At 39.0% G+C, this 21494-nt stretch overlaps 1 protein-coding gene across 3 annotated transcripts in view; it reads left to right on the forward strand.

Annotated features, from left to right (window-relative positions):
• COPG2 (COPI coat complex subunit gamma 2) overlaps window positions 1-21494 on the forward strand; it is a 116076-nt gene that overhangs the window by 5963 nt on the left and 88619 nt on the right. For 2 of the 3 annotated variants that reach the window (XM_032305225.1, XM_032305226.1), the window contains exon 5: window positions 15545-15624. In XM_032305225.1, the coding sequence (XP_032161116.1) occupies window positions 15545-15624 (80 nt within the window). Of the gene's footprint in view, window positions 1-4073; window positions 4108-15544; window positions 15625-21494 lie in introns of those variants that run through there. The other variant, XM_032305227.1, reaches the window with a different exon arrangement.

Raw genomic sequence — 21494 nt, forward strand, 5'->3', positions numbered from 1 at the left:
TTCTAGTCTCTTTCCCAGACCTTGAGCCGTGAATTTAAAACTCTGGACTCATTTCTTTTACCAAGTTCTCCAGTGTACTTCGAAGCAACTAACCTATTGTATAATACATTTCTACAAAAATTCTATGGCAGCAACTACTGGGTTACCTAAGCCTTCTCTTCTATAGGTCCTTAATGATGCTTCTCTGCAGGTGATGATTTAAGTATTTTGGCTCTGCGTGCCATGGGCGACTAGTCTCCCCTTTACCACTGGAAACAGGGCCATTAGTGCCTTTTATCAAATCAGAGAAGCACCTTCAGGTTTCTGTTGTTAAGGTCCCGTTTCCCCTTAATTGCTTCCTCTACCAGAAATTCAGGGTTCAATCAGGGAAGCAGAACCAACTGTGATTTTTATAGATTTATGTATTAGAGGTGTTAGACTAGAAAGCCAGGCATTTCAGGCTGCTGGAGCAAGGTCACGGAGAGGGACTATTACAAAAGTTATGGAAGGCTGTTGTCTCTTTGTGGCTCTGTGAATTTGCAGCCCCAGGTTTCTGTTGCCCAGAGGGGTGGCAGCTGGGAAGAAGAGTTGGCTGTGGAGCAGGGAGGGGTTGGAGCAAGGACACACTCGAAGCCTCTGGCCCAGAGGTTGTATTAAGGAAAGAAGGCATGAAATCATTTTCTAGGAAATGGATTGGGGAAATGTAGGTTGTTGGACAGTATGAATGGCCCCTTGGAGTTAGTGGGCATGAATTGAAAGTATTAGCTGGTAGTATGGTGAATGTTTTCCTCCAGCTGCAGACTTCTGGTTAAAGCGTGGAACAGTTGGAGATTGGCTTTAGTCAGGGTTAGGGTTTTGCCAGGTTAGTAAATGGAGGGAAGAGCAAGGAAGTCGAGAGCTTGAAATATTAACTGTGCAATCTGCTTAGGAGGCAAGAATGAACAGGGGCTGATCGGGGCAGTAAAGGGTTGATCGGATCCATGAATTGACATAGTGAAAGGGCTGCTGGAATCAGGAGTGGTGGCTGGAGAGTGAAATGCTTGGAAATGAAATTAGGAAAGGGATGCGGTTATTGAAGGGGGTGACAGTGGAAGTGGGTGATTGCAGAAGGAAGGAGGACGGGTCCTGGGAGAAGTCAGTTCTATCAAGAGGTTAGAGTTTTAGAAATATTGTCTGTATGGATATTAAAGTCACCAATAGGGCACCTGGGTGGCTCAGTTGATTAAGCATCTGTTTTCAGCTCAAGTCATGATCTCAGGTTAGAGACAAGATGGTTGCTTTCAGAGAAGAATTAAGGATATAAGGGATTTTGCTGAGATTTTTCAGAGAACTTGGTGGAAGCTTTGGGATTTGAGAAGGATGGAAGTTAGAGTCTGATTAGATGCTGTTCCCAGCTGCATGGCGGTAAATGACCACGTGATGAGTAATGACCAGGACATTTCAGGGTTTTGTAGTGTTTGTGGTAAGGAGCCAGGTGCAGCATGCTGTGATTCATTTTGTGGGTCCCTTAGGCAGAATATGGAAAGGGGGGTATGGTTTTTGTGAGGAGGAGAGGGAAGTGGGGATTTTGCCGGCAGCGTGGGGGGCTTCTTCCTTTTCCAGCCATCGTTTACCAGAGGGTAATTGCTATCTTGATATTGGTAATCTCCTATCAGTGTTTATATCTCTATGTTTTCATATGTTTGTATCCATAATCTATACTTAGCATTTTTATGTGTTTAAAAATATAAGTGGGGGTGCCTGGGTGGCTCAGTCAGTTAAGCGTCTGCCTTGGGCTTGGTTTGTGATCCCAGGGTCCTGGAATTGAGCCCTGCGGTGGGTTTCTGGCTCAGTAGGAAGTCTGCGTCTCCCTCTCCTTTCCCTCCCCTCCCCCCACTTGTGCGCGCGCGCGCTCTCTCTCTCTCTCAAATAAATAAATAAAATCTTTAAAAAATATGTATGTATTTTATATACTTACTTACATATGTAAGTATGTATTCAGAGGTGCCTGTGTGGCTCAGTCGGTTGAGCACTCAACTCTTGATTTCAGCTCAGGTCATAATCTCAGGGTCCTGGGATCGGGCCCCATGTCAGGCTCCATGCTGAATGTTGAGTCTGCTTGAGGCTTCTCTCTCCTTCTCCCCTTGCCCCTCCTGCCACTCTCTGTCTCGCAAATAAATAAATAAATAAATCTCAGAAAAATATATAAGTGACCATATTGTTACTGCAGTTTTCAAAATTAATGTTTTCAAGTTCAGCCTTCTTGCTGCACGTACTTCCACTTTATTCAGTTTCACCGCTGCTTGTGATCCAGTGTGTTAATACACAGTATCTCTCCTCATTTATATATTCTCCCAGGGTAGATACGTGTGGCTTCCACTCCTTTGCTGTTACAAGTGATACCATACACAATGTTTATGTACATGTCTTGTGCACATAGAATTTTTCTGGGATAGAGATCTAAAGACCTACAACTGGAATTTCTAGGTAATGGCAGTGATTCAATCTTATCAAATTGATCTTTGAACTGATCCTGTCCTAATTTACACAGACATTGCTTCAAGTCCTTACTTGTTCTGATAATAATTTCTTATTATCAGACTGAAGTGTTTGCCATTCATAAGAATGTGAAATGGCATCTCTTTGTGGTTTTAATTTGCATTTTCATGATCATCACTGCACTTGAAACTTCCTATGTTAAGTGGCCGTTTTACTTTCTTCCTTTGTGAATCGTCTGTTCATATTCTTTGCTTATTTATATTCTTCTTACTGACTTACAGGAAAACTTTTTTTATTTTAGTGTTTAAAAAAATCAGCTTTGTCGAGTATAACTTACCAAGTAATAAAATTCACCAATTTTAAATGTACAGTTCAGTGAGTTTTGACCCATGTCTGGAGTCCGAGAACCATTCCCACATTCACGACACAGAAACCTCTCATCACCCCAGACTGCACCCCTATGTCGCTTAGTTGTCTGACTCCTCCCTCCACCCCTAGCTCCTGAAAGTCAATGAGTGATCTACTTTCTGACAACAGAGTTTTGCATTTTCTAGAATTTCACTTTAATTTAATCATATAGTATATAGCCTTTTATGACTTTAATGTCTTGTTTCTTTCTCTGAGCATCCGGCCTTTGAGACTGATCCAAGTCTTTGTATCAGTCGTTTTTCATCTTTGTTGCTGAGTAATATTCCACTGTATAGAGGTGTTCTACATTACATATTCATTCACAAGTACTGGTTATTTGAGTGATTTCTAGCTTATGGATATTATAAACAAAGGTGCTAAAAATATTCAAGTAGAGGTCTTTGTGTGGACCTACTTTAATTTTCTTTGCTTAATTTCTAGAAGTGGCATTGTTGGGTTTGCATTTTCTTCATGAGGAATGTATTAAGCAAATACATACTTGTTTGCCATCTGTATATCTTCTTTGGTGAAGTGTCAGTTCAGATCTTCTACTTTTTAAAAAAAAAATCATGTCTTTTGTCTTCTTACTCAGTTGCAAGTTGTCTTTATATTTTCTGGATGTAAGACCTTTATCAGATAGGTGTTTTGATATCCTCCTAATATGTTGCTTGTATTTTTATTCACTTATACTCTTGTCTCCTCCATTAAAAAAAAAAGGTATAATTTTCATAGAGTAAAATCCACCCTTTTTATGGTATAGTTTTATGACTTTTGACAGATGCATACAGTAGTTATTATCACTATTGCAATCAAGATTTAGAATGTTTCCATCACTGCAGAAAGTTCGCTCCTGCCTCTGCATATGATCTATTCTAACCATCCTCAGCCCCAGGCTACCACTGGTGTCTTCTTTCTGCCTAGTCTAGCCTGTCTGGGAGGTCACAAAAGTCCTATCAGACCACAGGAAGCCTTCTGAGTCACTAGCATAAGGCGTTTGATGTTTGTCCGTGTTACTGTTTGCTTCAGGAGTTTGCTTTTTTTTATTTCATTGTAGTGTTTTATTATGTGGACATACCTCAGTTTATCTGTTTGCCTTTTGAAGGATACTTGGTTTGTTACCATGTTTTGATGGTTACGAATAAAGTTGCTATAAACATTCAGGTATAGATTTTTAAACGTAAGTTTTTGTTTCTCTTGGGTCAGTCCCTGGGAGTGGGATTGCTGGATCTTATGTTTAACTTGGTAAGAAGCTGCCAACCTCTCTTCCGTTTCTGCCATCACGGTTCTAGTGACTGCCTTTCTGGCCAGCACTTGGTATTGTCTTTTTTTGCTTTTTAAAATTTATTTCTCTTTAATTTTAGCCATTCTAATAGGTGTATAGTGGTATCTCTTTGTAGTTTTAATATGCATTTCCCTAATGACTAATAATCTCAAGTATCATTTTGTGTGCTTTTTTTTGCTCTTTAGGTAGCTTCCATGCTGAAGGATTTGTCCATAACTTTTGCCCATTTTTACATAATTTGGTTGTATATTTTCTTATTTTTGAGTTTTGAGAAGTCTTCATGTATTCTGGATACAAGTCCTTTATCAGTTGTGTTTCTTACTATTTTCTTCCAGTCTGTAGCTTGTTTTTTCAAAGAATAGAAGCTTTAAATTTAGCCTTTCAGAGAATAGAAGCTTTAAATTTTTTTTTTTAAGATTTTATTTATTTATTTGACAGAGATCACAAGTAGGCAGAGAGGCAGGCAGAGAGAGGAGGGAAGCAGGCTCCCCGCTGAGCAGAGAGCCCGATGCGAGGCTCGAACGCAGGACCCTGAGATCATGACCTGAGCTGAAGGCAGAGGCTTAACCCACTGAGCCACCCAGGCGCCCCTAGAAGCTTTAAATTTTGATGAAATCCAGTTTATCAATTTTTTTTCTGTTGTGGATTATACTTCTGATATGAATTATAGAACTCTTTGCCTAACCCAGTGTCACAATGATTTTCTCCTATACCTTTTTTCTAGGCATTTTGATCCATTTTGAATTAATTTTTGTATATGGTATAAGGTGAAGGTTGGATTCCTCTTCCTCCTTTCACCATCTCCTCCTTTTCCTCCTATTTTATTTTCTCAACAAATGGTACTGGAATCGTTGCATATTAGTATGGAAGGAGGGGGAAGAGGTGATGACTGAGTTACATTGGCACACTGGAACATTCTGTTTTGTTTCATTGAATAAGAATAAAGATCCTTATTGAATCTTATTGAAATAAAGACCCTTATTGAATAAGAATAAAGGTAAGGATCTTTATTCTTATTCATATCTTATTCAAAGATACAGATCTTTATTCTTATTCCAGTACCACACCATCTTTATAGATACATCTATAAAGACTGTATCTTTATAGTAAGTTTTTTTTTTTTTTTTAGAGATCATAAATAGGCAGAGATCACAAATAGGCAGAGAGGCAGGCAGAGAGAGAGTGGGGAACAGGCTCCCCGCTGAGCAGAGAATCCCATGTGGGGCTCAATCCCAGGACCCTGGGATCATGACCTGAGCTGAAAGTAGAGGCTTTAACCCACTGAGCCATCCCGGTGCCCCTATAGTAAGTTTTAAATCAGGTAGTGCATGTGTTCCTTTTTTTCCCTCTTTTTCAAAAGTTTGGGTCTTCTAGGTCCTTTGCTTTCTATATGAATTTTAAAATCAGCTTCCATTTCTATTTTTTAAAGTCTGCTAGAACTTTGAGGGGGATTACATTGGATCTGAAGATCAGTTTGAGGGGAATTGACATTATAATACTGTGGTTTTTACTCCACAAACGTGGTATTTATCTTCCCTTATTCAGGTCTCTTTAATTCCTGCTAGCAGTATTGGAGCTTTCAGCATACAAGTCTTATACATATTTTTGAATTTATCCCTAAAGTAGTTAAGATTTAAAAAATACTATTGTACTTGTATTGTTTATAAGTAGTTTCTAGAATTAAATTGGTTTTTGCATATTTCTGTGATTTTGTTAAATTCATTTATTAGTTCTAGGGGTATTTTGGAAGATACCTTAGAATTTTTACTTTTCAATCTGTTTGCCTTTGATTATGTGTCTTAACTTACTGTCATCTTGCACTATTATACAGTATAAATAGAAGTGATGGTAGGGGACATCCTTGTTTTGTTCTTGATCTTAGGGGGAAGGTATGTCGTCTTTTACCACTAAGCGTGGTGTTAGCTCTTAAGTTTTTCACAAATGGCCTTTATCAGTTTGAGGAAGTTCCATTCTATTCCTAGTTTGCTGAGAGATTGTGTATGTGTGAGTGTAAGAGAATGGGTATTGAATTTTGTCAAATGATTTTTCTATATCCATTGGATTATCATGGCTTTTCTTTTTCAGTATGTTATTAATATGGTAAGATGCATTTATTTATTATTCTGGAAAATATAAAGTCTTTTGTTTCTGTTTGTTAAAAATTTTTAAGGATTTTTTAATCCGTGGTCATGAAATATATTGATCTCTAGGTTTTTTTTAATGATATTTTTGTCTGGATTTTGTATTTGGATAAGGCTGGCATTGTAAAATGAATTAGGAAGTGTTCCTTCCTTTCTTCCTCTTCACTTTCTGGAAGAGTTTTTGTAGAACCATTAATTTTTCCTGAAGTGTTTGATGGAGTTCACTATTGAAGCCATGTTTTTTTGTTTTTTGTTTTTTTTTAAGAGGGAGAGGTTAGGTGGAGGGAGAGGGGGGAAAGAGAATTCTAAGCAGTCTCCTTTCCCAGCGCCCATACAACCAACTAGGGGCTTGATCTCATAGCTTTGACATCATGACCTGAGCCAAAATCAAAAGTCAGATGCTTAACCGACTGAGCCACCCAGGCTCTCCAAAACTGACTTTTTTTAAAGGAACCTTTTAAAAAATTAACTCCATTAAACAGAAATAGATATGATACTATTCAGATTATTTATTTTCTTCAGTGAGCTCTGGTGGTTCAAGGAATTTATCTATTTCATGGAAGTTATTGGACTTTGTTTCCCTAAAACTGTTCATGATATTCCCTTATTTTTTGTAGTGTTTGTAGGATCTATGGTAATGTCTCTTCTTTCATTCTGACACTGGTAAATTGTATCTTCTCTCTTTTATTCCTGGAAGCCTATGGAGAACTTTATAAACTTTATTGATCTCTTCACAGAACCAGCTTTTCGTTTCATTGATTTTTCTCTGTTGTTTTTCTCTTCCACAGTAATTGTGCAAAAAAAAATAGAATGCTGAAAAATCAAGTCATGAGAAGGGGGAAAGAAAGAGCTAGATTAATCAAGAAGGACAAATGTAAATCATATAAGATGATAAATATAGACCTGAATATATTACTATCTACATTAAATGTAAATGAAGCACACAAAGAACATTTATAAAAATCGACTATATACTGAGCCATAATGCAAGATGCAACAAATTTTTAAAGGAATGAAATTGTACAAACTGTGTTCTCTAATTACAATGGATTGGTGTTGAAAATGAATAATAAAAGAGTCCCTAGGTAATTCGCCATATGTTTTGATATTCAAAACATATTTCTGTTCTCTTTCTAGCCATGATGCAGTCAAGGGGTGAGGCTTATTCTGCTACTTATTCTGCAAATACCTAGAAAGTCAAACAAAATATATTACACAGTAGTTTTTAGACATTAGATTAACAGGCATCCCAGGATTGTGATCTGAAGAAAAAGAAAAACTAAGTGAGCTCTAGGATTGCGTTAGCTCACTGCCCAGAGGCAAATCACAGGTATCAGGTCAAGGAGGGCACACTGAAAAAGAGCCTAGTTATCTCTCTGGAGTATGGGAAAGCCAACCGAGAAAGCGCAAATTTGTAGAGCAGAGTAATAGAGAGGAAAGAAGTCAGGGGAGAGGGAGAGAAGCAAGAAAGGAAGGAGGTAGTTCCAGCAATTTGCTGAGGGGTTCCCCTTGAATCCCTGGGTAAGAATTGATATGTGCTTATGTAAAAATAAACTTCCCAAGGCTAAAGAAAGAATCACGAGAACACAGGGCTGGGAAGAGTCCCCATTTCCAGCTAGGGAGAACAGAAAAACCTTGTCATTTGGTATAGTTCTCAGAAAGGCATCACTTCAGCAATGGAGACATATGAGACTTGTGCTAAAGTTTAAAAAGGCTTAAAAGTAAACCTCAAAAGTAAAAATACTGATTCCAGGCTTTTAATCTCATGAAGAGTAAAGTATCATACTACGTAAAAGAATACAACAAAATCTAGCATCTAAACCTGACAGTGTACTGCATCCAATGAAAAATTATGAGGTAATCCAAGAAGCAGGAGAATATTTTCCATAACCAGGAGCAAAATGCATCAATAGATCCAAAGCCAGAAGTGATATAATGATGGGAAGAGCAGATGATGAAATAAAGCACCCATTATATATAGAGACTTTGTGCCTAAAAATATATAGAAAGACATAAGAATGAGGAGCAAAATGGAAGGCATCCAGAGAGACCCAAGTGCACCTTCTAGAAGTTAAGGAAAATAAATTTATATGAGCTTGCATGTAAAATGAAAAATACACCTCATGGGGTTAATAACAGATTAGAGACTGTAGGGGAAGAAAAAAATCAGTAACCTTGAGGACAGATAGAAATTATCCAAAATGAAACCAAGAGAGAAAAAAGACAATAAAAACGAACAGAGCATTAGTGGGGTAATAGTTTGGAAGTTCTTTTAGTGGTTACCCTACAAACTACAACATGGTTATTTGACTTCAGAATCTAATATTCATCTTTATCTTGTACCTGTTCGTGGAAGATTTGAGAACCTTAGGACACTCTTATTTTGTATATGAATATTTAAACATATACGTGAACATATTTATACACACATGCTCGTTTACTCCTGTGTGTCATAACACATCATTTCTTGTGGGTTTTTGGGTTGTTCATTGCGATTTATCCATGTCCTCACCACTTTCTAGAGAAAGTCTTTATTTATTTATTTTAAAGATTTTATTTATTTATTTCACAGAGAGACACAGTGAGAGAGGGAGCACAAGCCGGGGGAGTGGGAGAGGGAGAAGTAGGCTTCCTGTTGAGCAGGGAGCCGGAAGCGGGGCTCGATCCCAGGACCCTGGGATCATGACCTGGCCTGGAGGCAGATGCTTAACTGACTGAGCCACCCAGGCACCCGAGAAATTCTTTATTTTTTAAGAGAAGTCTTAGGTCCACAGCAAAATTAAAAGGAAGGTACAGAGACCCCATTATCAACATCCTTAACCAGAGTGGTAAATTAGTTACAATACATAAGCCTAGATTGGCACGTCGTAATCACACAGAATCCATAGTTTAATATTCACTCTTGGTGTTATACAGTATAAGGATTTGGACAAATGTGTAATGACATGCGTCCATCATTAAATATTATACAGAGTATGTTCACTGACCTACAGATCCTCTGGGCTCCAGCCAATCATTCCCCATCCTATCCCTCAAACCCTGGCAACCACAGATGCTTTAGCTGTCTCCATAGCTTTGCGTTTTCTAGAATGTCATGTAGCTGGAATTATATAGCACATATCTTTTTCAGATTGGTTCTTTCAGTTAGTAATATGCATTTAATTTCCTCCGTGTCTTTTCACAGCTTGATAACTCATTTTCTTTTTAGTGCTACACTTGATCTTAGCCAAAAGGCCGAGAAGCGATCTTCTTTTTAGTGCTAAGTAATATTCTGTTTTCTGGATGTACCACAGTTTTTCCTTTCACCTACTAAAGGACATCTTGGTTGCTTCCAAGTTTTGGCAATTATGAAAAAAGCTGCTATAGAGAGCCAGGCTGGCTCAGTCAGTAGAATGTGTGACCCTTGATCTTGGGGTTGTATGTCAAGCCCTATGTTGGGTGTAGAGATTACTTTAAAAATTTTTAAAAATTAAAAATAAAATAAAATTTTTAATAATGCTGTAAGCTTCTGTATGCACCTTGGCCATGCTGATAGACATTTTCAGAATTTCCTGGTACAAATGGAAATGCAGGTTTTTATGTGGACATAAGTTTTCACTTCCTTTAGTTAAATACCAAAGAACATGATTGCTAGACTGTACAGTAAGAGTATGTTTAGTTTTGTAAATCACCAAACCTTCTTTCAAATTGGCTGTACCATTTTTATTTCTACCAACAATGAATGAGAGAGTTCCTGCTGCTCCACATCCTCATCAGCATTTGGTGTTATCAGTGTTCTGAATTTTGGTCATTTTTTTTTTTTTAATATTTTATTTATTTGACAGACAGAGATCACAAGTAGGCAGAGAGGCAGGTGGGGTGGGGGGGTGGGTGGGAAGCAGGCTCCCTGCTGAGTAGAGAGCCTGACGTGGGGCTCAATCCCAGGACCCCGGGATCATGACCTGAGCTGAAGGCAGAGGCTTAACCCACTGAGCCACCCAGATGCCCCGAATTTTGATCATTCTGTTATGAGTGTAGTGGTATCTTGTTTTAATCTGCCTTTCCCAAATGATATATGATGTGGAGCATTTATAATCTATGAAGAATTCTTGTACTTCAATCGTTATACTTCCATATCTTTATTTGTCATTTGTTTATCTGTTTAAGTGAAGCATCTTAAGGTCTTTGGATCATTTTTACTTAAGTTGTTTTTCTTATTTTTGACTTTTAAGGGGTTTTTGTATATTTTGGGTGACAATCCTATATCAGATAGGTGTTCTACAAACATTTTCTCCCAGTCTGTGGCTTGTCTTCTCATCCTCTTGACATTGTCTTTTGCAGAGCTGAAGTTTTTACTTTAAATAAAGGCTGGTTTCTTTCTCTCTCTCTCTAGAAAAAGGTAGGGGGTGGGGGTTGGTGGTGGTGCCTGGATGGCTTAGTTGGTTGAGCATCCAACGCTCAGTTCATGATCTCAGGGTCATGAGATCGAGCTCTGCATTGGGCTCATGCTGGTTGTGGATGCTGCTTAAGATTCTTTCTCTCCCTCTGCTATTCCTCCCCACCCCCAACCCCCCAAAAAAGGCTGGCTTATTCATTATTTCGTCTATGATCATACTTTTGTCGTTGTATCTAAAAAGTCATCCCAAGGTCATTTAAGTTTTCTCCTAGCAGTTTCACAGTTTTGCATTTTATTTTTAGGTCTGTGATCCATCTTGGGTTAATTTTTGTTAAGAGTGTAAGGTCTGGGGGCGCCTGGGTGGCTCAGTGGGTTAAACCTCTGCCTTTGGTTCAGGTCATGATCTCAGAGTTCTGGGATCAAGGCCTGCATCGGGCTCTCAGCTCAGTGGGGAGCCTCCTTCCTCCTTTCCCTGTCTGCCTGCCTCTCCCCCTACTTGATCTCTGTCTGTCAAATAAATAAATAAATAAAATTAAAAAAAAAAAGAGTGTAGGGTCTGTGTCTAGATTCATTCTTTTGCATGTGGGTGTCCAGTGGTCCCAGCTTGATTTGGTGAGGAGACCATCTTTGATTTGCTGTACTGCCTTTGTTCCTTTGTCAAAGATCAATTGAGTGTATGTATACACGTTCATTTGTTGTTCTGTAGCTCAACCAGACTACCTCGTTACTGTGTACCACTTTTCCTCACTCTCCATTTCTTGCTATATTTCTGAGTTATTACCTAGAATAATAATTTTTCCTGAGCCTAAAGAATATACTTTTTAAAATCTTGTCCTTCCTAGATGTTAGATATTTCATCCTCTGCCTGGAAGGCTCTGGGCTTGTACTTCTGTGGCTGTGAGGTGTTTGCTTTTCTGAGTTGGCATCTGTGAATTTCACTTCATTTTATCTTTGGCTACATAGTGAAATTTTTTGTTCCTATTTTATTCAACATTTCAGTGTATTTGTTTAGGCATTGTGTTTCAGTGGTCACCGGCACATATTTGCCAACACTTTGTATTGTCACTCTTTTTAATTTTACCCATTTTGGTGGGTGTGAGGTGGTATCTGAAATATGCTTTTTGGTATTTCCCTTATGACTAATGTTGAGGGCCCCACCCTCCCCATTTTTTGTGCTTTAGTTCAATTTTTTTTTAATGTTTTCATGTTTTATTCAAAGTCTGACATGTAGAGTAGCTGGCATAGCTATCTTTAACTGTCAGAAAGCATCTCAGGATGAAGTTAACTCACAGCTTTCTTTCTTTCTTTTTTTTTTAAATTAACATATATTATTAGCCCCAGGGGTACAGGTCTGTGAATTGCCAGGTTTACACATTTCATAGCACTCACCATAGCACATACCTTACCCAATGTCCATAACCCAACCACCCTCTCCCTACCCCCTCCCCCTGGCAACCCTTAGTTTGTTTGGTGAGATTAAGAGTCTCTTATGGTTTGTCTCCCTCTCGATCCCATCTTGTTTCATTTATTCCTTTCCTAACCCCCAAATCCCCACATTGCTTCTCAACTTCCTCATATCAGGGAGATCACATGATAATTGTCTTTCTCTGATTGACTGATTTTGCTCAGCATAATACCCTCTAGTTCCATCCACGTTGTCGCAAATGGCAAGATTTCATTTCTTTTGATGGCTGCATAGTAGTCCATTGTGTATGTATACCACATATTCTTTATCCATTCATCTGTTCATGGACATCTAGGTTCTTTTCATAGTTTGGCTATTGTGGACATTGCTGCTATAAACATTTGAGTGAACGTGTCCCTTCAGATCCCTACATTTGTATCTTTAGGGTAAATACCCAGTAGTGCAATTGCTGGGTCTTAGGGTAGCTCTATTCTCAAATTTTTGAGGAACCTCCATGCTGTTTTCCAGAGTGGCTGCACCAGCTTGCATTCCCACTAACCGTGTAGGAAGGTTCCCCTTTCTCCATATCCTCACCAGCATCTGTCATTTCCTGACTTGTTAATTTTAGCCATTCGGACTGGTGTGAGGTGGTATCTCATTGTGGTTTTGATTTGTATTTCCCTGATGCCGAGTGATGTGGAGCACTTTTTCATGTGTCTCTTGGCCATCTGGATGTCTTCTTTGCAAAAATGTCTGTTCATGTCTTCTGCCCATTTCTTGATTGGATTATTTGCTCTTTGGGTGTTGAGTTTGATAAGTTCTTTATAGATTTTGGATACGAGCCCTTTATCTGATATGTCGCTTGCAAATATCTTCTCCCATTCTGTCACTTGGCTTTTGGTTTTGTTGACTGTTTCCTTTGCTGTGCAAAAGCCTTTGATCTTGATGAAGTCCCAATAGTTCATTTTTGCCCTTGCATCCCTTGCCTTTGGCAATGTTCCTAGGAAGAAGTTGCTGCCGCTGAGGTCGAAGAGGTTGCTGCCTGTGTTCTCCTCAAGGATTTTGATGGATTCCTTTCACACATTGAGGTCCTTCATCCATTTTGAGTCTGTTTTCATGTGTGGTGTGAGGAAATGGTCCAGTTTCATTTTTCTGCATGTGGATGTCCAATTTTCCCAACACCATTTGTTGAAGAGACTGTCTTTTTTCCATTGGACATTCTTTCTTGCTTTGTCAAAGATTAGGTGACCATAGAGTTGAGGGTCTATTTCTGGGCTCTCTATTCTGTTCCATTGATCTATGTGTCTGTTTTTGTGCCAGTACCATACTGTCTTGATGATGACAGCTTTGTAATAGAGCTTGAAGTCTGGAATTGTGATGCCACCAACTTTGGCTTTCTTTTTCAACATTCCTCTGGCTATTTGAGGTCTTTTCTGGTTCCATATAAATTTTAGGATTATTTGTTCCATTTCTTTGAAAAAAATTGATGAGATTTTGATAGGGATTGCATTAAATGTGTAGATTGCTTTAGGTAGCATAGACATTTTCACAATGTTTGTTCTTCTAATCCATGAGCATGGAACATTTTTCCATTTCTTTATGTCTTCCTCAATTTCTTTCATGACTACTTTATAGTTGTCTGAGTACAGATTCTTAGCCTCTTTGGTTAGGTGTATTCCTAGGTATCTTATGGTTTTGGGTGCAATTGTAAATGGGATTGACTCCTTAATTTCTCTTTCTTCTGTCTTGTTGGTATATAGAAATGCAACTGATTTCTGTGCATTGAATTTATATCCTGACACTTTAGTGAATTCCTGTACAAGTTCTAGCAGGTTTGGAGTGGAGTCTTTTGGGTTTTCTACATAAAGTATCATATCATCTGCAAAGACAGTTTTACTTCCTCTTTGCCGATATGGATGCCTTTAATTTCTTTTTGTTGTCTGAGTGCTGAGTCTAGGACTTCTATTACTATATTGAATAGCAGTGGTAATAATGGACATCCCTGCTGTGTTCCTGACCTTAGCAGAAAAGCTCTCAGTTTTTCTCCATTGAGAACGATACTCGCTGTGGGTTTTTCATAGATGGCTTTGATGATATTGAGATATGTACCCTCGATCCCTACACTTTGAAGAGTTTTGATCAGGAAGGGATGCTGTACTTTGTCAAATGCTTTTTCAGCATCTATTGAGAGTATTATATGGTTCTTGTTCTTTCTTTTATTAATGTGTTGTATCACATTGATTGATTTGCAGCTGTTGAACCAACCTTGCAGCCCTGGAATAAATCCCACTTGGTTGTGGTGAATAATCCTTTTAATGCACTGTTAGATTAGTTCAATTTTTGTGTCTCTAGTTTTATTCTGCTTTGTGGTAGATTTTTATTTTGGGGGGGGGGACAAATATTCTTTAGCTCTGAAGTTTTGGTTTTTATTTTTTGTTTTCTTCTCATGGTTGTTTCAGATGGGTGTTATCTGCCCCATTCATCTGACCGCCACTGGCTTTCTCTTTCTTGGGGTGATTTTTTTCTGTGTTTAATTACCGTGAGAATCCTCACTTCCTTCTTCTCTTTGCTTAATGGGCTCAGTAGTCTCCACCTCTTTGTACAGCTTGGAGTCTGGAGCTGGGTCTGAGGCATTTGAGTTTCACTACTTATAAGAAGTGTGACGTCATTGGTAGGGAATGAGGCTAGATAGGCTGGAGGAACCAGGGCCCATAATGTATGAATAAACCAGAGACCAGGTGAAGAGGAGCATAGATGAAACTTTACTATCGTTAGGTGAACAGTTACTTTGGATGGAAATAACTTGGTAATTGAAAATGAAAGTTGGTTATACAAGCACAAATACTTCAAGGAAAAACATCTGCATATGCTGGACTGAGGGAGATATAGAGTCTAATCTCTCTCCATCCATATATTTAAAGTATTTGTAAAAATACATTTTCCAGGATAAGTCTTTCCATAGGTTTCTTGGGGAAACCTATGTCTTTGGATTCACACTGTCAAAGTTTGGATCTCTGCATCAATAGGATTTTTAAATTTTTAGTTTAAATCTTAAAATTTTCACCTCGATGTTGTTCACTATATCAGTGCATCATTTCCTTGTTTAGGAAATAGCGGTGTTCTGAATATTTTCTCATCCAGATATTTTCAAAAGGATTTTTTGAGTAGATGAGAATCTTATTAAGAATAACCTTCTAGGGGCATCTGAGTGGTTCAGTGGGTTAAGCCTCTGCCTTCAGCTCAGGTCATGATCTCAGGGTCCTGGGATCGAGCCCCACATCGGGCTCTCTGCTCAGCGGGGAGCCTGCTTTCCCCTCTCTCTCTGACTGTCTGTCTGCCTGCTTGTGATTTCTGTCAAATAAATAAATAAAATCTTAAAAACCTTCTAAATATATCTACTTGGGGCCCTCATTTCAAGAGTTTAAAGAAGCATTTCCTCATGAATAACCTGTTGCCTTTTATAAATAATTTTTCAGCAAACGCTGAGAAGAATGTGCTACCTTACCATCAAAGAAATGGCTACAATCGCTGAGGACGTGATAATTGTCACAAGCAGGTATGTGAATGGTCAGAACCTAACATGAGGCATTTATGTATTTCATGGAATATTTGTTTTTCTTTTTCTATTAATTTTACTTTTTTGACTGTAAGAAAGCTAATAAGAGTTAAAAAAAACTTAAAGTATTCTTTCCTAGAATGTGGTTGTCGTCATGTGAAAACCAGGCCTATCTGATAAAGAAGTCACAAAGGGTAATGCTATTAGATTTGCTAATACATTTTTAAATGTTCATCATAATATGTGAACGCACCCAAAATGTAAATGATGCATTGACATAAAATATTTACAATAAGCATATCAAAAGGCTCGTAAATACAGTATGTAAAGAACTCTTGTACTTCAAAAAAATTCCAAGTGATAATTCATAGAACAATTAATATAAAGGATCTGATTGTTTTTAATCATTCTCACTAGTAATCAAAAAATGTAAATTAAAAATGCAAATGAGTTATAAGATTTTTACCCATCAAACTGGCAAAAAAGAAAAAAGGTGGTAGGTACTTATAAGGGAGACTGGTATTTTGTATATAATAAGAGGCAGAATAATAAATTGATTCAGGTTTTCTAGAAAGCAGTTTGACAGCATTCAAATGTTAAACATTTGAAAAGCTTTATCCCTCTGACCCAGTAATACCACATTGATGGAACTATGCTCAAAACATAATCAGAAATAGCACAGGAAGAGTTATATATAATAATATTCATTGCAGTACTGTTTTCACTAGCAGAAAGGGTAAAACAATGTAAATGTCTGCTGTTGGTGAATTTAATTATGTATATATAATTATATGTAATTAATCATGTTATAATCAGATTATGTGGATTATTTTTATTTTTTGAGACATCTTTAATGATATGGAAAAGTCCTCATAAAGTGCTGAATGAGAGTTGGAGTCAAGCCTTATAGGTTATATAGTCTCCCTTTAAAAAATGCTTTATGTATATAGATAAAAATGTATGGATGGCAATATTCTAATGATATATACTGATGAAATATACCGATGATAACAGTAGGTTATCTCTGGTGTCTGGGATTGTGGGTATTTATTTTCTTAAACATTTTGAGAATTTCCCAATGTCCTAGAGTGAGGATGTATAACCCAATTATTAATTATAATTCATTTAAGTGAATTTGGCCTTTGTACAAGAACATCAATTTTGGAGGAGGGTGCTTGTTTTTAACCAGCAGTTGTCTTTTTTTTTTTTTTTTTTAATTTTTTTATTTATTCCTTTGACAGAGACAGATCAGAAGTAGGCAGAGAGGAAGGCAGAGAGAGGAGGAAGCAGGCTCCCTGCCGAGCAGAGAGCCCGATGCCGGACTTGATCCCAGGACCCTGAGATCATGACCTGAGCTGAAGGCAGAGGCTTTAACCCACTGAGCCACCCAGGCGCCCTAACCAGCAGTTGTCTTGAATAAGTTTCAATTAATGAAGCTTTCAGCTGAAAATAACAGAAAGGCAGATATAGTCATTAGGCATAGAGTAGCTGGTGTTGGTTCAGTCGTGCAACAGTGTGTGAGCGCTGGTATTTCTTGAATTTCACATTATTGCAAAATAGATGCCTTCATTACTGGCAGGGCACCATTCAAGGAGGGAGGGGTACCAGGAAGGGGGCCAGTGAGTGCCAGCACCATCTGCCTCTTTTATCAGGTATGCAGTAGCTTTTCCCAAGGCAATTTGTAGATTTCATTTGACACAGCTGTGTTATACGACTCTCGTTCGGACCAGAAAAGTGAATATTTCGCTTTTAAAGGCCAAGTACTAGGGGCAGGCAAAGGAGAAGGGGTTGAAAATGGGTATTATATTAGTTAGCTAACAATATTTGCCACAAGTAACGAATGAAAAATCTTCACTTAGGTTGCTTATACTCACTGAATATTGGAAAAGTTAAAAATAGATTAGGGTTTTTTTGTTTGTTTAGCTGTTAGTACTTCCCTCAGAATCCTATTAGGCTGCCCTGAATTATGGTTTTCTTCTAGCTCATTTTAAGATGATGTAGTAGATGTAGTAGGCAGAATAATGGCCCCCCCAAAGATATCCCTGGCCTAAGTCCCAGGACCTGTGACTTACACTGCAGAGGGGAAGTAAAGTGGCTAATCAGCAGGTAGGGGGAACAGGGTGGATTATCCAGGTGGGCCCCGATAAGGATAAAGCTCCTTAAAAGTGGAAGAAGGAAGTGAAAGGGTCAGTGAAGAGATGGGGTGATGGAAGCAGGTCACAGAAGCAAGGTTGCTGGAGGAAGGGGGCCATGAGCCAAGGAATGTGGGTGGCCTCTGGCAGTTGGAAAAGGCAAGGAAATGGATTCACTCCTACAGCCTCCAGAAAAGAATGTAACCCTAGATACCTTGATGTTATCCCGTGAGATCCGTGTTGTATTTCTAATTATGGAACTGTTAAGATAAATGATTGTGTTCTTTCATCTTTAAGTTTGTGGTAATTTGTTACAGTAGCTATAGAAAATGAATAGATTTTGTAACATGTAAATATCACATCAACACATTGTGTACTTTAAAATTGTACAATGTTACATGCTAATTATATTTCAAAGCTGAGGGGGGAAAACTTGGTACCCAGAAGTGGGGCACTGCTATAACAAATAACCGAAAATGTGGTAGTGGCTTTGCCATTGGGCAATGAGTAGATGCTGGAAGAATTTGGGGAACATGACAGAAAAGGCCTACGTTGCTCTGAACAGAGTGTTAGCGGAAAGCTGGATGTCAGTGACCTTGGCAGATCCGAAAGAAGTGAGCAGGGTAGAGAAAACTCTTATCCCTATAGAGAATGCTCACAGTGTTTTGAAGGTACTGTTGGTAGAAATATGGACGCTAAAGTTGCTACTGGGAGGGCTCAGAAGGAAATGAGGAAGGTGTTAGCAACTGGAGGGAATGGGACCCTTGTCCTACAGCTGCAGAGAGCTTAGTAGGATTGTGTCCCACGATTATATAGAAATCAGGGCTTGTGAGCTTGGCTGTTTAACTGAGATTTCCAGAATGTCAAGGTGCAGCCTGGTTTCTTTTTACCACTTAGAGTAAAAGTGGAGAGTAGAGAAATGAATTGAGACACCTGTTAAAGAGCCAGGGGTTCTTTCTAAATACATCATTGTGTTGTACACCTGAAACAGATAGGTTATGTCAGTCGTACCCCCTGCCCCCAAATCAAGAATTCCTGATGTGGGAAAATTTCAGCCTACCAAAATGGCAAAGGATGCTAAAAATCAAGCCATTCAGTAAGAAAGTGTGCTCTGCAGGAAAAGTCAAAAGGAGTTACTCTGCAGCCTTTTGCTAACACCTCAGAAGGATGAAAAGGTCAGAGAGTCTTCACTCACACACAACACTACTAAGAGATCAGGAGTGTGACTCATAGATTCCCTCGGCATCTAAGCAGAAGCCAGAAATACAGTTGGGCCTCCTTAGGCAAGTTCTGTGGTGGAGGCCCCCGTCTGAGGGAGTGAGGCCCTGCCTGTCTGTGGGGTCCTGGAAGGCTCGTGAGACGCTTGCAGCAGCAGCACCACGGCCAGTCTGGATGAAAGGGATGGAGGGAGACAAAGTGAAAGAAGGTTGTCAGGGTCCCAAATTCTCCCAACAGGATACCGTAGGCCGAGAAGACAGCTCAGCTTTAAACCCATGCCGCCCTCACAGAAAGGAAGGATGGCTCTGAGGGCAGGGTACAGGCTCATAGCGTGGAACTGGGAACTGTGGAGAATTCTACCCAGCAGCTGAAACCTTTGCCAGTTTGCTTGGCTGGATTTCAGAATTGCTTGGGACCAGTGACTTTTTTTTTTTTTTTCTTCCTCATTCCATTTTCTCCTTGTGAACAGGACAATCTAAGTGCTATCCTGTGATAGCCCCACCATTGTATTCTGGGAGCAGAGAACTTGTTTTCTAGTTTCACAGGCCCACAGGTGGAGAGAAATTTCTCTTTAGGAGAGCGTATACCCAGTCTTACCTGTACCTAACTGAGCCGATTTTTGATAAGGTCAGGATTTTTGAGTCAGTGGGATTTCAATGAGCTTTTGGGCTTAGAGTTGGTGCTTTAATGCCTTGAGATCTGGGGGGGGGATCTTGGCGTGGGGTGAATGTATTGTACCTGTGAGAGATGGCTGCAGCCTTGCTGACACAGTGACCTTAGCCCCATGAGCCCTATGTTGGACTGCTAATCCACGGGAACTGTAAGACAGTAAATTTTTATTTGAAGCCACTAATCATGGTCCTCTGTTACAGCAAGAAAAGAACTGTAATAGAGTGGATGACCACTCTGCATATGTAGACTGTTGTGTGACCTGAGAAACCATGGAGATTAAGAAAATCTGAAGGCAGACACTTCATAAAATGGTATACAAATGGCCAATAAATACATGGAAACGTTCTCAATAGTATTAGTCCTGAGGGAAATGCAGATTAAACCCTCAGTGAGATATTCTTCCATACCCACTAGAATCTGTTAAAATAACAAAACCTGACAGCACTAGAATCACCGAGTATATTGTAGGTGGGAATATAGATTGATACAATTGCCTTAGAAAAACCTACACAGAAAACTTATGAGGAAAAAATAACTTAAAGCCCTGAAAGACTCAAAGTTTGCTTGAACAAATGTTTCTGCATAGATCAATTAAACAAAGATTTCAGTATTCTCTAAATTAATTTCAGTAAATTCAGGGCAATCTCAGAAAAAAATCAACAGGCTTTATACTATGGAGTTAGAAAAGTTGGTACTAAAGTTTGTGTGGAAAAACAAACATTTAAGAGTAGCCAGGAAACAACTGTAGAAAAACTGTGAGCCCTACAGGTCCGTGCAGTATTAAGGCCTGAACACTTAACAGTGTGATATTGGTGGATGGATAGACACCAGAATAAAATTGTGTGATGACTCTAATGAGTCACCTTGGCCATGCTGATTGACATTTTCAGAATTTTCTCGTACAAATGGAAAGCATAGAATTAGACCCAAATACATATGGAAATTTAGTGTATGCCAAAGTGGTATTTCCAGTCACTGGGATAAAGAGGTATTTCCTGATACATGATGCTGGGACAACTGAGTAGTACTTGGAAAAATAAAAGTAGATCTGTATTTCATATCCTATACACAAATAAACGAAATGGACAAGGAATATAAATTTAAAAAATGGAAGCCTACAGGTACCAAAAGAAAACATGAGTGTATTCCTCTTTATTTTTGTTGTAGGGGAAAGTTTTGTTAGGACTGTAATTCCAGAGGCAGTGAAAGAAAAGACTGAAAAAAATTTGACTACATAAGTTTCTTTTAGTTACGTGGCAAAAGCACTACATAGAAGATGATCCAGGGGTTTTGGGTAGGTCTTAGTGGCATGGTTTCTTATGTCCATGGTATCCTACACAACATTGCCACTCCTTTTGTGACAAAAGTGATGTGACCGTAAGCTCATGACTCAAGAGATCCAGTAGTGTTAGCATATTCTGTTTCACCTAGGAGCCGACAGCCTGATGCAATGGTGGGATGACCTATGGAATGCTCAGCTGGGGTAGAAGGTTAGAGATGGGACCCTATTTAGTTGGAAAATTCTCCTCTAGGATGCAGCCTATGCATTAAATGGATGGTCAGTGTAGTGTATGGTACCAAGAAATATACTATGTGGGTCTAGGAATCAAGAGGTGGAAGTAGGACTTCCCATTGACTCCTGGTTCCCACTGTTTGAAGCTTGCCTTCAGCCCAGAAATACCCCACGCTTCTAGATCTGTGTGTCTCAGTGACCGGTTGGCAACAACAGGCACCCACCCCAGGTTCCAGTGTCAGAGAAGTCATAGGGCAGACAGGGAGCTGGATTGCACATTGGAAATGATGACTACTGTTAGGCTACTTTGGATTATTTATGTAGTGGATTATTTA

This window comes from Mustela erminea, chromosome 11 (assembly GCF_009829155.1).
Source record: "Mustela erminea isolate mMusErm1 chromosome 11, mMusErm1.Pri, whole genome shotgun sequence".
NCBI classification, from domain to species: Eukaryota; Metazoa; Chordata; class Mammalia; order Carnivora; family Mustelidae; genus Mustela; species Mustela erminea.